General features: G+C 42.4%; 1 protein-coding gene across 3 annotated transcripts in view; it reads left to right on the top strand.

Annotated features, from left to right (window-relative positions):
* STIM2 (stromal interaction molecule 2) overlaps positions 1-14,941 on the top strand; it is a 138,978-nt gene extending 124,037 nt beyond the window's left edge. For all 3 annotated transcript variants that reach the window (XM_043514044.1, XM_043514045.1, XM_038399034.2), the window contains 6 exons: positions 372-549; positions 1,274-1,441; positions 1,684-1,784; positions 2,091-2,329; positions 5,996-6,215; positions 10,663-14,941. In XM_043514044.1, coding sequence (XP_043369979.1) covers positions 372-549; positions 1,274-1,441; positions 1,684-1,784; positions 2,091-2,329; positions 5,996-6,215; positions 10,663-11,143 — 1,387 coding nt within the window. In that variant the 3' untranslated portion in view covers positions 11,144-14,941. The remainder of the gene's footprint in view (positions 1-371; positions 550-1,273; positions 1,442-1,683; positions 1,785-2,090; positions 2,330-5,995; positions 6,216-10,662) is intronic.
* Positions 14,942-16,419: the final 1,478 nt, after the last annotated feature.

Here is a 16,419-nt window from a genome sequence, read left to right as displayed (position 1 = left end):
TACAGCTTTTTGAGCACATGAGATCCAGACAAGGCTTCACTGTAAATTGCTTACTGTTTTTCTAGTAGTATGGGAGAGAGAGTCCCTTCTCCATAGTTAAGGCAGTAACTCTTATTATAAGCTTGGTATTTTTGTCTACTTTCATACCCTTTAAAGTATATATGAAGGAGATTATTATTAAAACTGGTAAATTAGATCTGGGGTGTTTGACTAAGGCTGATTTATGATTGAATTTGGATGTCAATGCTGCAAATTCATTCTGAATGGTTGCATAGAATCTGTATAGTCTTCTTTCTTTACCAGAACACTGCATCTTTAACCGCTGTTCTTTGAGTAGCTTCTCACTTTTTTTGCTTAATTATGTTCTGAAGGCTTGAGAAGGCACAGGAAGAAAACAGAAATGTTGCTGTAGAAAAACAAAACCTGGAGCGCAAAATGATGGATGAAATTAATGATGCAAAACGAGAAGCTTACCGACTAAGGGAGTTGAGGGAGGGAGCCGAATGTGAACTAAGCAGACTCAAGTATGCAGAGGAGGAACTAGTACAGGTATTTATGAACTATGGAACATTTCAGTTTTCTTAACTTAATTTCCTGGTTTTATTGGGGTTTAGTTTACTGAAGAGTCGTTCTCCCCCTCCCTCCCCCCCCCCCCATGGCATTACTGTGATGCTAGGTTTATTGTCCTGGAAGCATCCTATAAGCTTCTGAATATTTCATTTGTTTACAGCCATAGAAAAAGCGTATACATAGACCTCTGTTAAGACTTGTGAAGCGTATGGACCCCTGTAGATACACTATATAATGAAATGCTGCTGAAACATACTTAAAAGAACGATTCTTCATATTTTAAGCCCCTGAAGGAGTGAAATAATCCCACCTTGGTTTCCTTCTTGCTACCAGAACAGAAACAGCAGGTGTCTTTACCAGACTGTTGCTTATATTTTCTTTAGCGTAAAACTGATCTATAAAATTAGAAATTAGTTGTGGCGTATCAGTAAGTGTTAGTTTCAGCTTGGTCACCAAGGTAAAATAGGAACAGAAAGTTTAAGGCTGGTACAGTATATGTAAATCCACAGCATGACTTTTCAGAAACCTCTCCCAACTTACTCTTGAGACCAAAGAACCACATGCCAGAGCTACATGGTCCCAGTGTGGTTGCATGAAAAATTAGTTTTAGAGGTAATTAAAGCAGTATTTGTGGCGGACTCGTCTTTACCTTCAGTCTTAGGAAAATTATTTCAGTGACTTTTGCATCTCTTTTGACTGCTAGGTTCGCATGGCTTTAAAGAAGGCCGAGAAGGAGTTTGAGCTGAGAAGTAACTGGTCTGTTCCTGATGCATTGCAGAAATGGCTCCAGTTAACACATGAGGTTGAAGTTCAATACTACAATATTAAAAGACAAAATGCAGAAATGCAACTAGCAATTGCTAAAGATGAGGTAATTATTTTCCTTTGAGTTGCTTCAGTACGTTAATGTGCTAAAGACCCACAGACCTGTCCATTTTGTTGGATATAGAGTATTCTGATAGGATAGAACGTTGATTACTTACATTTTCTGCAGTCAGAATATAAAAGTCCTGTTTCATTCAGATACTTACTGCCTTTATGTCCTCTCAAATTATTTTTTGTCATCTGCATTATTTATACAGCCTCTGGCTTCATGTTTATCCTGCATTTTAGGCAGAAAAAATTAAAAAGAAGAGAAGCACTGTATTTGGGACATTACATGTTGCACACAGCTCCTCCCTAGATGAGGTGGACCACAAAATCCTTGAAGCAAAGTAAGAGCGTTAACTAGATGTATATTGTCCCTTGCTTTCTTTTATTCCAGAAACAGTGAAGTTCACTAAGAAAATGATATGAAGGAATTCAGCATTTTAATTTTATTGTACTTTAAGTAAAAATCTACTGTCAGAAGATGTTGTAATGTGAGTTTTTGCACATGCCTAAGAATAGGTGATGGCTTTCTGAAATGCTGCAGTGATTATACTGTTACTGTTCCATACTATGTCCATACTATGTCCAGCATTCAAGTTTTAGTCCAATGACGTAGTAATTGAACTTCAATATTATTTTTCTTTTTCCAGGAAAGCACTCTCTGAATTGACGACATGTTTGCGAGAGCGTCTCTATCGATGGCAGCAGATTGAGAAGATCTGTGGCTTTCAGATAGCACACAACTCAGGATTACCAAGCCTGACGTCCTCTCTCTACTCTGATCACAGCTGGGTGGTGATGCCCCGAGTCTCCATTCCACCTTACCCAATTGCTGGGGGAGTTGATGACTTAGATGAAGACACCCCTCCAATAGTTGCACAGTTTCATGGTATGTGGTATATACTCCAAAGGGAGATATTGAGGAAGGGAAGCAGGAGTTGGGAGAGACTTTGAGTGGAGAGAAGAGTTACCAGTAAAGGGAAAATTGAGCGGGAGGGCAACCTAAAGCACAGAAATTCAGGAGAAAAAAACCTTAGGAGGAGGAGTGGAGGAAGTAGAGACGGGAGCAGAACAAAACAAGATAATAGTGATGAACATCTTGAAAGAAAACAAGCCCCTGCATGAGTCATCTATTAATTAGATAGATAGAAAGTACAGTAAATGGGCTGGGAGTTGAAATAAAGGTAACATGAAGCAGTAAAAACTATTTCCTCCTACTCTTCATTCTGAAAAAAAGAATAACCTCAGTCTGGTCACCATAAATAGGTAACAATTTTTTTCCTGTAAGATCCATAATCCTAAATTTACCCTGTAACTTTGCTCTTGGCCCATTGCTCTACCATTATGGAAGGGCAGGAGTTTCTCTGAAATCAGACGATCAGGTAGGAAAAGAGATACTTTCTGTGGGAGGATATGTGCTAAATAGCTTTCCAAGCATCCTTTAATGACTGAAACAAAAAAGCGGTGTTGTCTGAGGAAACTTTCAAACAGTGTGTTTGTGCTGGGAACCAATTGATTGTATACATTGATTGTACCCCCCCCCCAATGTCTGACTTAAGTCATTACATCAGTAAGAGAGACCATTTTATTGTAGCTGGGATTAACTAGACAGTGAAAATGAATTGAGATGAGCTTACACTTGACTGTTTCAGGGCACACACAAAAAATCAAACTGAAGAATGGATATAATTGTGGCAATTACTTCTACAATATCTTGTTGATTCTAATTTCCTTTGAAAATACCAACACTGTATTTTTAAAAGGCTACTAAGGGAGTTAGATGCACAGCAGTTAGAGGATAGAAATGAAAAGTAGGCTCTCTCTGATGATCACGTTGTTTATGGTGCTGCAGACAGGTCAGTTGTGAACAAGGGCACTTTCACCTCTGGACCCAAACTTGCTTCCCTGGTCTGGCTTGCATGCTCTCATCATCTCCCACCAAGGAGCAGAGATATCTGATATGTTTAGGTCAGGTGCTGCTAGTTACATCATAAGTTGTGATTTCCCCAGTGACCTTCACCACTGACAGTAGGATGATAACTAAACTGAATGTGAGATTCCAGCAAGTAGAGGTCAATGAAACATGTGCCTTGTCCTTGCCTGACTTGTTTGCTTATATATTTATATTTAGACCTCTGCCTAGTTAATATGCAGGAAGGGAGAATGTAGTTTATCCAAGGTTAACACAGCATTCCAGGAAGAAAAGTGCAGATGGTGTCAGTCCAGACTTCTCTGCAAAATTCTTGGATTTTCTGACTTTTTTAGTTGAATAAGCAAACTTGACACCTGGCTGAGCATGGCCTTTCTTGTCCAAGACAGACGATGTAAACTACAGTAGTCTTGGTATGGAGAACTTGGTGGAAACTTGTCCACAACAGTGTGTCTTGAAGTAGTTCCATGGGCTCATTTCCACATGAGTGCATTGCTAATCTGCATGCTTTCCAAACTGAAACCAGATTGGAAGATTTCCAGAAACTGCAAAGTCTGCAGCTTCCTGTCAGGCTTTTCTTTTCTTTCGCTCTCACCATCTGTTGGCAGGGAGGAATTGTACCCAAAGTGTCTGGACTGGTGTAGCAGATCTTGAAAAATGAATTGTTATCAAATAGGAAAAAAGGTCCCATTACAAATGAAGTTGGACAAACACTGTGTTTTGCTTGCTTTCATTTTGTCTGGCACGTCTGTTGAGAGAGTGCACTAATGCAATTCTAGAAAAATAAATCACATTTAATGACTATAGCATTCATGATTGTAATTAATGGTGTTTACTTCCATCCTTCTTTTTGGTTAGGTACAGTCATTTTTAAAAAACTGAGGCTCGTTCAGAAAGCTTCTAACTTTTGCAAGATTTGAATGACCACGAAAGTAGAATGGATAAGAATAATGTACTTCATACTAATTCAGCACCATTATTTCTAATCTATAAACATGTAGGGCCAGATTCTCAAATGAGATTTGGCCTCTTTGGACTGTCCAGGGGGCACAGAGGTCAGAATCTAGATATAAATGATCAGAGGAATGTTTTGTTGGCATGGGTCTTGCGCTAGCTGTCACCTCCTGGTCCAGAGGGTGTGACAAAGCAGAGGTTCCATTAAGAACCATGTCTGGTCTATACTACAGAGCATCCTTACTAAAACATAGCTCCCACCGATGTAAGTCGCCCATTACATCAACTTAACAACTTCCTCCGTGAGCGATGTAGCGCTTAAGTTGATGTAGTGACGGTGATACAGTGTTCGTGTAGACCAGAGTTGGGCAAACTACGGTTCACAGGCCACATCCAGCCCGCGGGACCGTCCTGCCCGACCCCTGAGCTCCTGGCCCAGGAGGCTTGCACCCAGACTCTCCCCTGTTGTTCCCCCTCCCCTGCAGCCTCAGTTTACTGCACTGCCAGCGCAATTCTCTGGGCGGCGGGGCTGTGAGCTCCTGGGGCAGCGCAGCTGCAGAGCCCAGCTTGACCCGGTGCTCAGTGCTGCGCGGCTGCCTGTCCTGGTGCAGCCATGCTGCCAGCCACCGGTGCTCCAGGTAGCGCAGTAAGGGGGCAAGGAGCGGGGGGTGGGGGGAGGATTGACTAGAGGGCAGGGGAATTCAGGGGATGGTCAGGGGCCGGGGGTGTGGATAGGGATCAGGGTAGTCAGAGGGCGGGGAGCAGGGAAGTTGAATGGGAGCCAGGGTCCCGGGGGGGTCAGGAAGGAGAGGAGGGATTGGATGGGGTGGTGGCAGGCAGTCGGGGCAGGGGTTCCGGGGGCGGTCAGTGGACAGGGGTGGATGGGGCAGAGGTCCCGGGGGGGTGAGGGCAGCAGTCAGGAAGGAGGGACAGTCTCAGGGCAGTCAGGGAGAAGGGGTGGTCGGAGGGGCCAGGGGTCCCCGGGGGAGGAGGGGCAATCAGGAAGAACGGGGGGGTTGGATGGGGCAGGCGGTCAGGGAACAGAGAGCAGGGTTGGTGGATGGGGCAGGGGTCCCTGGGGGCCGTCAGGGAACAGGGTAGGTTAGATGGGGCAGGAGTCCCGGGGCGGGGCTGTCAGGGGGCAAGAAGCAGGGCGAGGTCAGACGGGGCGGGGGCCAGGCCATGCCTCGCTGTTTAGAGAGGCTCAGCCTCCCCTAACCGGCCCTCCATACAATTTCAGAAACCTGATGCGGCCCTCAGGCCAAAAAGTTTGCCCGCCCCTGGTGTAGACACTGCATTACTTACTTCCTGTTAGTTGTCAACCTCACGGCCGGGGCCCTGCGGCTCCAGGACTCACAGTGCCCCACACAAGTAAGTCCAGTGGCAGCACTCCTGAAAAGGATTGGCACCGCTGACAGAAGAAGGGCAGCGTGGATGTGAAACACTGCTTTCATTACTGCGGTAGCTGTATGTTAACTTAATTTTCTTAGTGTAGACATGTTCTAAGAGTCAGCTGACAGCAGCGTCATCATAACTCTAAGAATCACTGGCTTGGTGCAGACTGGCTCCCAGAATCATTAACCTGGTCTACCTTCCCTCAGGGAGAGAATCTGCTTATAGGGTCTTCAGAGTAGATTGTTAATTAACACAGTTTGTTTTTTCTTCCCCCAGGGTCCACTGTAAAGCCTCCAAGCTCATTAGCAAGAAGTAGTAGTTTGTGTCGCTCAAGGCGCAATGTTGTACCATCATCTCCACAATCTCCGCATACTCAACATATGTCGCATACCTTGCATTCCCCCGACCCAGACATCCTGTCAGTGTCAAGCTGCCCTGCTCTTTATCGTACTGAGGAGGAGGAAGAGGCAATTTACTTCACTGCTGAGAAACAATGGTATGACACATAGCAAAACATTATTAGAACTCTGGTTGGGTTGCTCTAAATAATTAGGAAGTATTAGAGGTTGAACTATGTCAAACGATGAAGTAGCCACCTGAATAATATAAATTAAATGATTGGGCCCACATGGAACAACAATTGGGCTGTTCGTGCTACTGAGTGAAGTCTGAGTCTAATTAGCCAGTGCACAAGGTTTAATTCAGTTCTGCCACTATCCTGGATATACTCAACTAATCCAGTTTCTTTGCTATAATTGTGCTTATAAATTTAACCTGGACCAAAAGCAGACTGCAGTGCTCACTGCTGTTGCTACACTTTCTCCAAGAAGAAAGTTAAGTTCCTTTTGTTATGTAACCCATGGACTAGTTAGATTGTATATTGAAAGGTGAGGATGTCTACCCTGGGGAAAACTTTCAAACATGTTAGGCTTGAATCTGCTTCTTCTGTGACTTTTGTAACTTTTATTTACTCTGTTACTGGTTAACAGAGGTCTTCATAGAATATCAGGGTTGGAAGGGACCTCAGGAGGTCATCTAGTCCAACCCCCTGTTCAAAGCAGGACCAATCCCCAACTAAATCATCCCAGCCAGGGCGTTGTCAAGCTTGACCTTAAAAACCTCAAAGGAAGGAGATTCCACCGCCTCCCTAGGTAATGCATTCCACTGCTTCACCAGCCTCCTAGTGAAAACGTTTTTCCTAATATCCAACCTAAACTTCCCCCATTGCAACTTGAGACCATTACTCTTTGTTCTATCATCTGCTACCACTGAGAACAGTCTAGATCCATCCTCTTTCGAACCCCCTTTCAGGTAGTTTGAAAGCATCTATCAAATCTCCCCTCATTCTTCTCTTCCGCAGACTAAACAATTCCAGTTCCCTCAGCCACTCCTCATAAGTCATGTGTTGCAGTCCCCCAGTCTTTTTTGTTGCCCTCTGCTGGATGCTTTCCAATTTTTCCAATCTTTCTTGTAGTGTGGGGCCCAAAACTGGAGACAATACTCCAGATGAGGCCTCACCAATGTCGAATAGAGGGGAACGATGACGTCCCTCGATCGGCTGGCAATGCCCTTTCTTATACAGCCAAAAATGCCGTTTGCCTTCTTGGCAACAAGGGCACACTGTTGACTCGTATCCAGTTTCTCATTTACTGTAACCCTAGGTCCTTTTCTGCAGGACTGCTGCCTAGCCATTTGATCCCTAGTCTGTAGCAGTGCATGGGATTCTTCCATCCTAAGTGCAGGACTCTGAATTTGTCCTTGCTGAACCTCATCAGATTCCTTTGGCCCAATCCTCTAATTTGTCTAGGTCCCTCTGTATCCTATCCCTACCCTCCAGTGTATCTACCACTCCTCCCAGTTTAGTGTCATCTGCAAACTTGCTGAGGGTACAGTCCACACCATCCTCCAGATCATTAATGAAGATATTGAACAAAACCGGCCCCAGGTCCGACCCTTGGGGCACTCCACTTGATACCAGCTGCCAACTAGACATGGAGCCATTGATCAGTACCCGTTGAGACCGATGATCTAGCCAGCTTTCTGTCCACCTTATAGTCCATTCATTCAGCCCATACTTCTTTAACTTGCTGGCAAGAATACTGTGGGAGACTGTATCAAAAGCTTTGCTAAAGTCAAGGAATAACACGTCCACTCCTGTCCCCTCATGCACAGAGCCAGTTATCTCATCATAGAAGGCAATTAGATTAGTCAGACATGACTTGCCCTTGGTGAATCCATGCTGACTGTTCCTGATCACTTTCCTCTCCTCTAAGTGCTTCAGAATTGATTCCTTGAGGACCTGATCTATGATTTTTCCAGGGACTGAGGTGAGGCTGACTGGCCTGTAGTTACCCAGATCCTTCTCCTTCCATTTTTAAAAGATGGGCACTACATTAGCCTTTTTCCAGTTGTCTGGGACCTCCTCCAATCACCATGAGTTTTCAAAGATAATGGCTCTGCAATCACATCTGCCAACTCCTTTAGCACCCTTGGATGCAGCGCATCTGGCCCCATGGACTTGGGCTCGTCCAGCTTTTCTAAATAGTCCCGAACCGCTTCTTTCTCCACAGAGGGCTGGTCACCTCCTCCCCATACTGTGCTGCCCAGTGCAGTAGTCTGGGAGATGACCTTGTTCATGAAGATAGAGGCAAAAAAAGCATTGAGTACCTTAGCTTTTTCCACATCCTCTGTCAGTAGACTTTCCTCCCTCATTCAGTAAGGGGCCCACACTTTCCTTAACTTTCTTCTTGTTGCTAACATACCTGAAGAAACCCTTCTTGTTACTCTTAGCATATCTTGCTAGCTGCAACTCCAGGTGTGATTTGGTCTTCCTGATTTCACTCCGGCATGCCTGAGCAATATTTTTATACTCCTCCCTGGTCATTTGTCCAATCTTCCACTTCTTGTAAGCTTCTTCTTTGTGTTTAAGATCAGCAAGGATTTCACTGTTAAGCCAAGCTGGTTGACTGCCATATTTACTATTCTTTCTACACGTTGGGATGGTTTGTTCCTATAACCTCAATAAGGATTCTTTAAAATACAGCCAGCTCTCCTGGACTCCTTTCTCCCTCATGTTGTTCTCCCAGGGGATCCTGCCCATCAGTTCCCTGGGGGAGTCAGTCTGCTTTTCTGAAGTCCGGGGTCTGTATTCTGCTGCTCTCCTTTCTTCCTTGTGTCAGGATCCTGAACTCGACCATCTCATGATCACTGCCTCCCAGGTTCCCATCCATTTTTGCTTCCCCTACTGATTCTTCCCAGTTTGTGAGCAGCAGATCAAGAAGAGCTCTGCCCCTCGTTGGTTCCTCCAGCATTTTCACCAGGAAATTGTCCCCTACACTTTTCCAAAAACTTCTTGGATTGTCTGCGCTGCTGTATTACTCCCAGCAGATATCAGGGTGATTGAAGTCTCCCATGAAAACCAGGGCCTGCCATCTAGTAAGTTCCGTTAGTTGCCGGAAGAAAGCCTCGTCCCCCAGTCCGATGGTCTATAGCAGACTCCCACCACGACATCACCCTTGTTGCTCACGCTTCTAAACTTAATCCAGAGACTCTCAGGTTTTTCTGCAGTTTCATACCTGAGCTCTGAGCAGTCATACTGCTCCCTTACATACAATGCAACACCCCCACCTTTTCTGCCCTGCCTGTCCTTTCTGAACAGTTTATATCCATCCCTGATAGTACTCCAGTCATGTGAGTTATCCGACCAAGTCTCTGTTGTTCCAATCACATCATAATACCTTGACTGTGCCAGGACTTCCAGTTCTCCCTGCTTATTTCCCAGGCTTCTTGCATTTGTGTACAGACACTTAAGATAACTCGCTGATTGTCCCACTTTCTTTGTATGAGGCAAAAGCCCTCCCCTCTTGTGCTCTCCTGCTCGTGCTTCCTCCTGGTATTCCACTTAACTCAGGGCTTTGGTCTCTTTCCCCTAGTGAACCTAGTTTAAAGCTCTCCTCACTAGATTAGCCAGCCTGATTGCGAAGATGCTCTTCCCTCTCTTAGTTAGGTGGAACCCGTCTCTGCCTAGCACTCCTCCTTCTTGAAATGCCATCATGGTCAAAGAATCCAAAACCTTCTCTCCGACACCACCTGCATAGCCATTCGTTGACTTCCACGATTCAACGGTCTTTTCCTTCCACAGATTGTTCCTTCACAGCCAATCTTCTCTGCCGGTTTGTTTCTGTCGTGAAATCATTCAAAATTTGTGACATCACAATCACTCCTAGCACAGCATCTTGTCATCTCGTAAATACACAGTTATTCTTTCACTTATAGTATCGATCAGAAGGGTTAGGGTTATCAACAAAAACACCGGCCAAGTAAATTTCATATTGTATAAATGTTTTTTTCAAGCTTATGCCACTATGCAAACACCCTTCTAATTTAGTTGCTTCAGGCTGCTTTGTTCTGTAGGTCTTAGGGAACTCCTCAGTATGGTTCTTCCAGAACCATCTTTTTTTTTTTTTTTTAAATAGAATATTCTAATGCTTTATTTGGACAATGGTTGATGCTCTTCTACAGTGAGGTGCAACTGACTGAACAGAGTTTGATGCTTATTTTGGGTGAGATTAAAATCATTCAGCTTCTTTTACCTATTGGCAATCAAATAAGTAATATTTTATTATGGTCTCTGGTAGTCTTCATCTGTTTTTTTTCCCAGTTGGTAGCAGTGTGACACATACTTAAAATTACTATCACATCTGTATTAGATTACAAGGTTACATACATAAAACTGCCATTCGTGGATCTGAGATATGAACTGATCTGGTTTTCTTACTGTAAATTAAGCTGTTCAACATTTACCTGCCACTTCTAGTGTAATGAGTGTAGTGGGTGATTGTAGTCTAATGGCTTAGATTTTAAACTGGTTTCTTTCTCCTCTTAATTGCATTAAGGCAATTTCTGTCTAACAGTTTCTTTCCTCTCTTTTTGCTTTTACTTAGGGAAGTACAGGATGCTGGTTCAGAGTGTGACTCCTTAAACTCATCCTTTGGAAGGAAACAGTCTCCTCCTTCAAGTCTTGAGATGTACCAACCTCTATCTCCACAAAAGGTATCCCGGGAGGAGCTGTCGCTAGAGGAATCGTCCACAGGAGACTCCTCGTCACTAACTGCAGATATTTCCAGGGGTTCTCCTGACTGCCCAGGCCTAACAGAAACTAAGAGCATGATATTTAGTCCTGCAAACAAAGTGTACAATGGCATCCTGGAGAAGTCCTGCAGCATGAACCAGCTTTCTAGTGGGATTCCAGTCCCCAAGCCTCACCACACCTCCTCTTCCTCAGCCAGCAGTGAAAGTAAACCCATTCATGAAGTCCCCACTGTCCCTAGGATCAGTAGCATCCCACAGGACCTATGCCAGAATGGCGAGAAAAACAAAAAGCCATCAAAAATTAAAAGCCTCTTTAAGAAAAAATCGAAGTGAAGCACAGAGAAGTAACCCATAACAGTGGCAGTGTTAGGCTTTCTAAACTTCAGGAATGTAGTTCCATTAGGGTCTTCCAGACTGGACGTCATAGTGGAATGCCCTATAGGTCAACTGTCTACTATTTAAATGACCCTAAAGTTAAAGATTGTGCCAGCTGTTAATGAGAAATCAAAAGTTCAGACAGTTTAGTTATTTCTGCCTATTTATTTCTGCTTTATTTTTAGTTATCTATAACTTTCTAAAAATGCCACTTTGGACTGACAAGCTTTAATGGACTAGTAAGCCTGCATGGGCTTGCCAAAATTTCTTGTTTACCAGAGCATCTTCTTATCTTTCCACAGAGTTATGACATTTACCTACTGGACTTAAGTAACTTAAAAGAAGTAAAACTAATTAAATTGCACTACTGTTTTCCAGACTGGAAAAGTATCTCTGCAAGTGAAACTAGGATTTATAAATGACTGAGGAGATGGGTCTTTACACTTTTAGATCTTTTGGGGTTTTTAAGTAGAACCTAGGATTTCTAATTGACTTGATTTCTGAAAATGGAAACCCCACACTTTTATTATGGAATGCTTCATTAGATGCATTTATTATTAGAGCGGTTCAAGTCCTGCTGTAAAGATCATGTTTTTCCCAGGGCTTTCACTGTGATTTTACTGCATTGCAGGCTGTATGATAAAATACATAGATAATTTAACAAGAGAAGAGGCTCTTGATTCCTTATGCAAGCGATGGAGTGAAACTTGATTGAAGGACTTAAGATTCACATGCTTACAATGGGGAGGGGGAGAATCCGGGCACTTGTTTACAGACTTTGACAGACAAAAGATGTTTGGTTTATGAAAATTTGTACTATGGTAAAGATAATAAATTGGAGACATTCTTGTGCTTGTAATTGTTCTAATTTTAGCTGATGATCTCTTTCAGGCATATTCCTGAGGACCTGTTTGTTCAACATGCTATAGACTACATTGCTTATGCTTATAAGTGTATAAATTATTTTTTTTGTTAGCTTTTAACAGAGTCTTTGTCCCTTTGTAGAATTTCATACTGTTTTATTTTTGTATAGTTTGAGGAGTTAGCTGTTCAGACATATTGGGTTGAAGTAAATGGTCTATTCATTTTATAATGTACATATACTATTATGAACTAATGTAATTTAAAGACTTTAAAGTAAGAATCAAGACATGCTTCAGATTAGGCAGCTTTTACATTAAACAAGCTCTTGTCATAAGGCATTAAATTACCATTGGGTAACAAAGAAGCTTTCTTAGTAAAACAGTGGCTAGTTGTTCAAAACATCACAATTTTTTACATTTAGATGAACAAAATGTACTGAGTAACAGTGCCTTTTTTATTCAGTTTGTCTGAAAATGTTTAATGCTGAGCAACAGTTTTCTTTGAGGTGAATTCCAAAGAAATATTTTTGCTCTAGTGAACACAAGCAATTTATCCTGTGATGACTAGATCTCTTCATTTCTGCTATGGGGTTGTGTTAGTGGCCTCAGTAGCTGCTGCTGTGACTGAACTTCTGTGATTGAGTTCAAACCTTGCCAGTACGTATGTGCGCGCGCGCGCACGCACACACACACACACACACACACACAGAGAGAGAGAGAGTACTGTAGAAAACAATGAATTCATTGACTGCCTAAACAGATTGCTGGTAAGGAGACATTAACAAAACCTTTAACCATTTGTTTAAACTTGAAGCAATACATAGCTTTCCTATTTTTGCACGAAGATCCCACTATATGGGATTTCTCTTTGTTTATATGCATTTGCAAGGCAGTGCTGGTATTTTTAGCAGAAATCTTTACTATGCCCTATGAAAAAATAAAGAATATCGAAATTACCAGCTGAAGTTAATATGTCCAGAAAAGCAGCGTCTCTTCTGTGTTGGAGCTTTTAAGCATAGTTATTTCAGTTACTGGTTGTTTATCATTTTGATAAGTTTAGGCAACTTGCCATCTCAAACCTATCCAGAATATAATTGACTACCCCCGCCTCTAACCTGGCTACTCTGGAGGCATTACCCCGTATCCTTCTAAAGAAGATGTTGAACAATGCCATCCTGTTAAAGCTCATAATTTAAATATCTGATCAGACAGATGGGTGGTTCTTGGAACCTTGGTTGTCCTCCAGGCTAATGCAACCAGACTTTAGAAGTTGCTTGCCAAGAGAAAAAGCTCAGTTTTGGTCACTGGCATTGAAGGTGGATGCTCCCTGGCAAACTGATTCAGCAAATCCAACTTTCCTGTGGAGGGATATGGCATATGTCCACATCCTGTAGATAAAGGGGTGTGGTGTACTTAAAATGACCTACAGGTTTTCCTGTGCTCAGCTAACTATATCTTTCCACTTCAACTATTTGGATTGGCTGACATTCAATGAGTCCAATTGGCAAGACAACCACTAAAGTGCTCTTGGAGACTTGCCAGCCCTCCAATACACCCTTGAATGGCACAGGACACTCTGACGCTCTCAGCCAATATTGTCGCTATGATCAGAGTGACTCCTGGGGTATCTATCTAAAATCATGCTCTGAGAATTATCTGAAGTAGGAGATAAGGGTTTTTTTAATTGAATATATTATGATGGTGCCCAGAGGCCATGATCAGGATTGGGGACCCATTGTGCTAGGCTCTGTACATAGGTAGGCATTTCTAAAAAGCTTACAATCCAAGAACTCAAGTAACAAAGAGTGGGGGAGAAGGAGGCCAAATGTATGCCATTTTATAGTCCTAAATATATTTTTATAGACAAATATATCTCAGGCAGGTTACATTAAAACATGTTTTCCTGTGGGTGGTGCCTTTTCCCAACAGACTTCCAGTGAATAGGGTTAAATGAGGAGACGCATTCCGATCTACCTGTTGAAGCCGGTACAGAGAATCACTTGATGCCACATAGCTGCTGTAGTTGCTTCTCCAGGGACCTCCTGTGTATTTGTGTTTGCTTCCCTTCTTGCAGAAGGTTGCTGGAAGGATAGGACAAACAAGGTTTGCTAACCTTTTCCAACTGTTCCTAGACAGAAGATACCACTTCTTCAGGTTCCATGTGCTTTCTACTCAGTCAAATTCGGCAAATTATGTACCTGATAGCTAGGTGCATGAGAGGTTAACGCTGCAAGAGGAAGAAGTTTCTGAGAGGTAGCTATATCCTGCTAAATTTGAGAGAGCCTGTAGTGTCTATTACTACTTCTGGATAGAATGGACAAAAACATTCTACTGGTGACAGCCTAAGAACACACTGTTTTATTGGTGTACCTACAGATAATTCTCTCTGTAGCAAGGGTTTAATGTTGGTGTCAGTTAGCATGCTCAGGGTTTATGGCTCAACTCTTGTTGGAGGCTTCAGTAGAAGGTGCTTGCCTCCAATCCTCATTTTTGAGACCCTCTCTTTAAACTCCCCAGGAAGACAGATCTGATCCGAAGCTGCACCTAGTCCTTTAGATCTTAGATAAGATTTATTCTGAAGCTGTGCATTCTGTTACTTTAAAAATATTAACCTTTAAAGTAATCCCAGTTGCTCTGTCTGCCACATAAACAAGCTTTTCTTTCTACCATCTTGCTTATCTTATCAGCCCATTCTTGCTTTTTCACAAATATAAAGTGGCTTTGCATGCTATTCCACTGTTTCTGCACAACTGTGAAACTGAGTTTTGCCAGCACCAGAGCAGTATGTTCTGCGTGTATGCCCTTCCCTCTAGCGCAGTGGGAGAGTCAGTCCCACTGTTTGGACTTTAAAGGGGTTTATGAAAGTGCATATGAGTGTAGAGCACAAGAGTTTGAACAGAGAAACTTAGTCTCTCTCATTCCAGGGGGCAAGGAAGGGTTCAAAAATGTCTCCAAGGTGGTCTTATGAATGGAAGTAATACATGCTGCCCTGCCCTGTTCCTGTTACACTCTCTCTACTAGATCAACCTCTGCTTCTTGGACACATAGAAGTAAAACCTTTCCTAATAGGCTTTCTTATTCAGATTTGAATCTAATTCTTTCCATATGTGTTATGCTTGCTTTCTAATTGCTATGATGGGAGCCGTGGAGGGAGAAGTGTATAAATTTAATCAGGAGCACTTTTTTTGTTTTGTTAGTGGTATATAGATGAAAATCTAGCAAGTTGTGAACTGACCTGAACCAAGGCATATACATCCCACCCTTTGATTTAAAAGCTTGTTTATTGCCTCTGACTGGATGAAAAAGTGAATTACCTTTTTTCCCCCCTTGTATATTTCCAACCCAATCTTCTGCACAGATGCACATATTTTCAATAAGTTTCTTTGGTGCTGGAGGGTATAGGTACATTTATATATGTATATTACCAAATCACAGGTTGGATGGTGAATTGAATTAAATGTATTAATGTCTGAACGGAAGGCAAGCACAATTAAAGCCTGATTGTGTTCCTTATCTCAACCCTGTAAACATGTAAATATTTTTGTAAAGCTGAAACATGGCCAGTCCTGGGATACCAACATAAATCTTTCTTTCAATACAGTAGTAAGCAACAAAGACCTAGACAATTTAACTATATGCACTTTAATTCAGAATAATACTCTGAATTCTGCCATGTTGGGCTGATGCTTCCCCCACCCTCCCCACATACCAAGTGCAAACTCTGCTGCTCTGTACTTGCGCTTAGCTCCTGGAGGTTATAAATTTTTACCCATTAAATTAAAACAAGCAAGAAGGTCTGAGATTTCCCCCACCCCTGTATATATATTCACATACAGTACTTACATAATCCACCGCATGTCACTACTGCTTTAAAAAAATGCAGCTGGAGTATTTATTGAGCATTGTGTAGCATGTTACATTTAATTCCCCATTACAAGTTTACCCTGTTTCCCATTAGTGTGATTGGTTTATCACTGGAAGAAATTGAGTTTTGGGAATTAAATCTTTGTTCACATTTACAGTCACTTACTTTTCTGAGATTCTTCTGAGGAAAATGTGTCTCTTGGAGATTTGCTGTACAGTGTCTTCCTGTTTTTTATTCTTATGGTTTTGCTTCATTTCATAAATGGATATTGATTTTTAATGTCACATTTAATGTCTGAATAAATCTGAAATTTGACAAGTAAAATATATCAGTGCAAATATTGTATGTGTTAATTAAACTTACGTTACCCCATAATATGTACAGTATAAACGTTATTTCAACCCACTGAAGGATGAAGGGCCTGTGTCTACTCTGCCTAAAATGTTTGGCCGGTGCCCCATTGTGTAACCTCGTCTGCTTTACTAAAGGCATGATACCATGAGTAC

This window comes from Dermochelys coriacea, chromosome 4 (genome assembly GCF_009764565.3).
Source record: "Dermochelys coriacea isolate rDerCor1 chromosome 4, rDerCor1.pri.v4, whole genome shotgun sequence".
Classification (NCBI taxonomy): domain Eukaryota; kingdom Metazoa; phylum Chordata; order Testudines; family Dermochelyidae; genus Dermochelys; species Dermochelys coriacea.
Note: the sequence above shows the minus strand (reverse complement) of the source record. Positions and strands in the feature narration are given on the sequence as shown.